Source organism: Austrofundulus limnaeus, unplaced genomic scaffold (genome assembly GCF_001266775.1).
Source record: "Austrofundulus limnaeus strain Quisiro unplaced genomic scaffold, Austrofundulus_limnaeus-1.0 Scaffold256, whole genome shotgun sequence".
Taxonomy (NCBI): Eukaryota; Metazoa; Chordata; class Actinopteri; order Cyprinodontiformes; family Rivulidae; genus Austrofundulus; species Austrofundulus limnaeus.
The window spans coordinates 486,951-493,653 of record NW_013952658.1 but is presented as its reverse complement, the minus strand read 5'-3'; the positions used below and the strand labels follow the sequence as shown (position 1 = coordinate 493,653).

Genomic DNA, 6,703 nt, shown 5'->3' with positions numbered 1-6,703 from the left:
GTCCTGTTTGGTCTGTTTCTGCTCCTCCATGCTGTCACAGACACTACCATTGGAAGGTATGGGCGGGGCTCAGTGTAGTGAACTATATATTTAATTCTATGGTCCCACCCTACCCAGTCTAGGTGGGCCTAGCCTGGCTAAAACCAATTCCCTGTCCTTCACTTTGCTTCGTACAAGGGTCTGGACTTGATGCATAGAGAATCGATTTCTTGCAGGAGGCGTGGCCTCTGCTGAAGTGTGTGTGTTGTCTGTGTGAAGGARGCTAAGCTAAGAAGCTAACCGGAAATCGCGTGTACTGTAAACAACCCTACTGAGAGGAGAAATGTACGGAGCCGAACGAGACGACTGTAAATGAGAGCTGCTGCTTTGTCAGACAAATTTATTTTAATCTGGAAGCCTTATCAACACAGACTGGCTTCATTCACTTCCTCCACTGCCGTATGCTAAACTAACTAGCAGACACTGCACAGAAATTTGACGTTATGTTTTCTGATTGGCCCGGCTAAAAATCTGCCAGYGAAATCCATCTCAATGTGAGAAGTCCCAGACGGAGCAGTGAAGGGAAACTAGAACTGAGCGGAGCTGCGTAGGAAGGCAAGGGCCAGGCTAAGGTGGGCCAGGTCCTTGGTAGACCGCGAAAACTGTAAAAAAGTGGCTGTGACTTTGGACGGTCTAGTCTTCTGCTTYATTCCCGCCTTTACCCTGATGTTCTGTCACCTAGTAAAATATCAATATGTTAGTATTATAAATATCATAAAATAACAAAATTAGCTTCAAGGCTGCATCAGATTTGAAGAACTAATGGACCCACCATAGGTGCACCTTTTATTCCTTTATACCAGCTCGTTTGATTTCTGACAAAAWTAATATTAAAATCATGTCTATACAAATGATTAAAGCACTAAGCCAGTTTTTTATTTAAAACTGTTCCTTTCTCTCACTTCGTCCACCATTACGAGCAGAAAAAAATCTCCTATCGTCCCGTAAGGCATTATGGGATATGGTGGGCCATGAAGGATCCATCAGACCTGTTCCTAAAATCAGGGAAAAGGAGGACACATTTGTGGGCCGCATCGGAGGAGTCTTTGAATTTGGACAGCCTCCGGCGCGGTGCTGTGACCTAAGCAGCTGACGAATTCGGCTTTCGGAGGACATAGCCTCTGAATTTGGACACAGACGTGATTACTTTGTGAAAATTAAAAGACAAATACGTTGTTATGCAGTTTTTTCTGAATCTAATTCTTTATCTTCAGGGTTTTATGGGATGTAAGAGGCCTGCAGGTGTTGCCCCTGCTGTCCCAGGCTCAGTTTTTGCCCCTGCTCCRTTCTCCATCCCCAGCAAGAGACCATATGAACACAACTATGTTGCTCTGGACCAAATCTCTAAATCACAGCCTAAAGACGGCRGGGAGGGAGTCTCTGCAGGACCGGGCAGTCCTAGTCGGTAAGTCAGTGTTTCTCCCTTCCTTAATTCATTTTGTGTTGAATAAAATAACATCTTAAAACATTTTCTTCATATTTCAGAGGCATCCCAGCAGGTCCAGCACTGCCCAATGGCCCTGCCCACCTGAACCCCGACACAGTCATGAGAGAACTCCACAAGTTGCAGCATGTTTCAAAAAAAAACCACATTAGCCGGTAAACTGAGCCGTAAATTCTGTCTTAATTACCAATAAAAATACAAATCTTCCTCTTTGAAGGGCAGTTAAAATCCTTGTGTCCTGTTTTCAGGCAGCGTGCTCAGGCCTTTCAGGTTGAGGAGTTCCTGCAGAGGAAGAGAGAAGCTATGCTCAACAAAGTGCGTGCTGAAGGACAGTTGGTATGTAGTACGACTAGTTGGACTTGCACTGTGTTATTATGTCTAACCTGTTATTGAAGCGTTAAATAATGACCAGCTGCTCACTGTTGTTATACACCTTCAAAGGTGACACTTACACCATATCAGTGGTTGTACTTTAACTGTAAAACTCTTTCAAATTTGCTGTTTTCTTATATCTGCTGATCTGAGCTGGAATGTGTCACACAGATCAGCCTTTTTTGACCAACGCAATTATTAAGCTATMGATTTCTGTCTGCTTTAGAGCTGCCCTGTCCTCTGCTGGTAGAGGTGTACTTCGTCTTTACCACAAATAATCTTGTTCAGGTTATAGATTTCTTTACTGCATCTTAGGCACACGTGTGATCAGCTAAAGTTAGTCACTTTGGGTTTTTTCTTATTTTGTTGTCTTGTGACCTGGAGTATGTTTTATATTATGTGATCATCACAGCTCAACTGTTTAAAAATGAAGAAAAAAACAAAAAAACAAACCACAACTAACCCAACATTCCATCAATGATGAAGTATGATAAGAACAAATATGTGCGTACGAACGGTTCTTGCATGAGGCCCATTATTTAGAAAGGGAATTAATTAATTTCAATCATTTCTTATTAACAAATGCTGACTGTCAGTCTTTTTTTGCACCCAGAATCAGAATCGTCTTTATTGTCATTCAAATTTGCATTACAATGAAATTGGATTTGCTGGTCCAAGGTACGTTGTTTTTAGACGAGAGACAGTAAAACAAAATAGACAAGTTAAGTATAATAAGACAAAATGTACACTATACAAAAGATAAAAGAATTTCTATATATAAAAATGAAGAATAAGGAGATTTTACAGAAATATTGCACTCTGTACAGTATGTGTGTGTGAGCTGCAGCACAGCAACTCAAACAGATTTTTAAAAATGTAAAATTGTAGTTTTAAAGAAAGCTAAGTTTATTTGAACTGTGCAATATAGAGGTGCAATTTTTAAATGATTTTTTAAAAATAGTTTAAGTTCAGCAGCACGTTTCATCACGATTTGAAATGAATACAAATTTTAAAAAGAGCACACGATTTATTATTTACATTTAACACATTGCTGCAGAATTGTTAAAAAAAGAGACTCCAGATATCTTGAAATTCCAAGTTTCAGACTTGGGACTGGAGGATGAGGACTTGGTAGTTACTTGAGACTTGCAAAACAATGACTTGGTTCCACCTCTGACGGTTAATATCGTAGCTGTTACAGGAAGCAGTTTGAACGACCTCAGTTTGACGGCTGACCAGTGAATGCAGCTAAGAACAAAGTAAACTTCTTCCATCCAAAGGAACACAATTTTACAATATTTTATTGAGGCAGACTCTAACAGACCTTTTTAATTATTGTCAGTTTTGCACTACACCATTATTTAATTAGAATTTTATTATTTACATTTGCAAAAATCAGCTTTAGTTTTTGTAAGAATATCATGTGAAACTGAAGGTGATGTAAATGAATATTAGTGTTCACATTAGCCACTCATTTTTTGTTCCTCCATCACCGAGGCGAGGGACTTAGAAATGCTCTCTGTCCATCAGTTACAATTTCAGACAGCTATAACTTTCACAAAAAAGGCTAAAATACACCAAACTTGGTTTGAGTCATCCATGCTGCATGCCCGACCATACCATGTGGTCATATGCTGACATTGTCGTAGCCCCAGGAACGCAATACGTCCAATATTTTGAGGGCGTGGCCTATTTACTCCACAGCACCCCCTACAATTATTAAAAATCAACCCCAAGCCATTCTTGAACCTGGAATCGTGACATTTGGTACACGAGTGTAATGTCTCAGGACCTTAAAAACATCTCTCGAAGTCCTGGTCCAATCCCCACAGGAAGTCGGCCATTTTGGATCAAAGCTGCCAAGTTGTCTCGTTTCTTGCACATGTATCTAAGCTAACTCCCTCTACAGCTTTGAACATGCAGACTTCACATGCTGCTTGCTTCTCTCAACACTGACTGGTGGTGGAATGATGTGGCAGAGTGGCGAATGCTAATGCTAATACCTCGCCGTTTGCACATGGTTAGCTCTAAATCACACATACATGATCCGATCTGCGCCAAATTTTGTGTGTACCATCAGGGAGCTGCTAAACACATTTATGTAGTAGTTTAATAAGATCATTTTAGCCCCCTGTCAGTTCACACATCTGTTCACTTTATGACATTATTTAAATAATGAAGGCCTGTGGTGATGGTCGCTACTGAAGCCGTTAGTTCATCAGTCATGTCAGATGTTTTTAACTGAAGAGTTATCTCCAACATGTATTACTGTAACTGAATTGTATTTGTTTGGTGAAATGTTGCTATATGACATGAGAAATAAAATTATATCTTGGTTGGCTCCATTATTGCCCCTTTTCCACTAGTGCCACTTAGTGTGGTGTCGGAACTGGTCAGTTCGGGTGCTTTTCCATTGATGTTCCAGTCCAGTTCCTGTGGGTGTGTTTTTAGGYGGTTGGTGGACATGGTTTTGGGGCTTTTTGAAAAAAGTTAATGTGCAAAATGAGAGATGGAACACATTTGATGAATAACTTTTGAAAATTTAAAAGTTTGCTAAAAATTTGAATTAAAATTGGATGGAAACACAACTAATGTCACTGCTACAATTGGAAAAAAAATGGCGCCTCAAGTTGTTCTTGTAAAGGCAGCTTAGATGCAACCAGTGACTCCACCCCCTAGCCAATCAGTGACGAACAGTCTGACGTCGCATTTTTGTCAACTGGGGCCGCTTGGAACCACAATGAAGTAGGTACTAAAAAAGGGCTGGTTCCATGAATCTGGCCTAATGGAAAAGGCTTGAACCGTACCGAACCGTACCGACACTACACTAAGTTGCACTAGTGGAAAAGGGGCACATGTCAGACAATAAAAAAAAATTTAAAATGCCAATTTGCGAGTAATTAAAAGACACTGTTATATTGTAATTTGAGTTGAGTACACAACAATTTATCAGTGGAACTTTATTGAAAGCCGTCTGCCCCAACTTAAGGTTGTTGTGGTCATTAGGGCCTACACCTACTAAAGTGTCATTAAATTGAATACTGAACAGGGCACTCGACAAAACCTGGCTGCAATCTATGGAAGCCGAGCTGGTGCGGCTCGGTGCAGACGACCAAAGGTCAACAAAGAGGAGGAGGTAGGAGCCCAGAGCAGAATACCCAGCCTCACAATCCATCTCACTCACTGCACGTCTGGCTTGTCTGCACAGAACTCCCTTTGACCCATAATTCAGCCCCGCAGCTCGCTCACGTTGAGTCCTTGAGCAACGTTCAGTGTTCCGCTGTCAAGTGTGAGCTGTTTCTTGAACCCAACAATGGCTGCTTTTTCATTTCAAGTAACCATTCCAGTTTGAGTGCTATGTATGTTTGTGTTGTCTTACATTTTGAATGAATGCATTTTGTAAAAGCGGTGAATGTACACTGCCTGGCTAAAAGGAAAAGGTCACACACTCTAATATTTTGTTGGGCGCCTTTAGCTTTGATCACACCACACATTCGCTGTGGCGTTGTTTGGATAAGCTTCATAGACCTGACCACCTGCAGCAGCCTCCATCATAGCCCTGCCCCAGGGGCGGTTCTAGGGGCGGGGCCACGGGGGCATTGGCCCCTGCTGAAATTTGATTGGCCTCCTGTAGTGCCCCCGTCCTGTCACTCATCTGTCCTTTGCCCAAGAACAATAATGCTGAGTGCAGTTCCATGTCCAACCACTAGAGGCGCTAATGAGACCAATAGAATGGTCCAGCATGAATCAACCTGACAGAAGTCTTCTTCTTTTCTTAAAATTTGAACAATCCTGCAGAAAAAGTCTTTCAGCTCACAAATGATGGCTCTCACATTGCTATGTGTTTGAGAGTATTTTATCCATGTACTGTAAAAATGCATGTAAAATTGGTAAGGGGAATTTGCAAGCTTTTTGAAAATTACATTACTTTACAAGAGTTTAAGCGTGTGACTGGTTAAATATATATACACCTTACCAAAACCAGGGGTTTGTGTGCAAGGATGATGAACAAATACTTGGCCCCTCTTTGACTATTGTGGCCCCTTGATGGCCCCTTACTCAGAAAAATCCTAGATCTGCCACTGCTCTGCTCCCACAGTCTGTACAGTAGACACTAGACATGATGGGTCCCCACTATCCCTCCAGTTTTTAATAATGTGTTGGACACTTCTTAACCCAATTGTAGCAGTTTCTACAATCTCCTTAGATGTTTTCTCTGCTTGATGTCAATGATTTGAGCCTTCTCAAACAGACAGAGATCTTTTCCACAACCACAGGATGTGTTTTAATGGTTGTTTAAAGGGTCAACATTATGTGTTTYTCAGGCATATATTTAAATACTATACCATAATAAAGTATCTGTGCCACCTTTAGTTGTTATTAAAATGCTGTTTTTATGTTTAAATAGAAAATAAACTTATCTTCATCACTTCCTCTTCTAAACAGTGTTGTTTAACGTACAGCAAAGTGATACTTGAGTAAAAGTACAAGTATCTTACCAAAAAATTACTTTGGTAAAAGTTAAAGTCTCCTTTAGAAAAATTACTTAAGTAAAAGTCTTAAAGTATCTGATATTTTTTGTACTAAAGTATTAAAAGTAAAAGTATTGATTTAAAATGAGCAGTTATCTTTTCAGTAAAGACATTTATTAGGAGGTGACCTCCTCAAAAAAATGCAAAATGACTATGTTGTATTAAAATAATTAATTTATGGTTTACACTAGTCTAGCTGTTTTTTATATACATATATCAAATGTGCCCAAATATTTTCTCCAAAATGAAAATCTATCTGAGGGCTGTGGCCAAATGCAATAATATAATTCATGAAATATAAATACTTCCTCAGTAC

General features: G+C 40.1%; 1 protein-coding gene across 1 annotated transcript in view; it reads left to right on the top strand.

Moving 5' to 3' along the window:
- The window catches only part of nek1 (NIMA-related kinase 1), a 37,663-nt gene that overhangs the window by 11,835 nt on the left and 19,125 nt on the right, over positions 1-6,703 (top strand). Inside the window, exons 16-19 of the mRNA XM_014020542.1 lie at positions 1,254-1,444; positions 1,525-1,638; positions 1,732-1,819; positions 4,905-4,991. Of these exons, the coding sequence (XP_013875996.1) occupies positions 1,254-1,444; positions 1,525-1,638; positions 1,732-1,819; positions 4,905-4,991 (480 nt within the window). The remainder of the gene's footprint in view (positions 1-1,253; positions 1,445-1,524; positions 1,639-1,731; positions 1,820-4,904; positions 4,992-6,703) is intronic.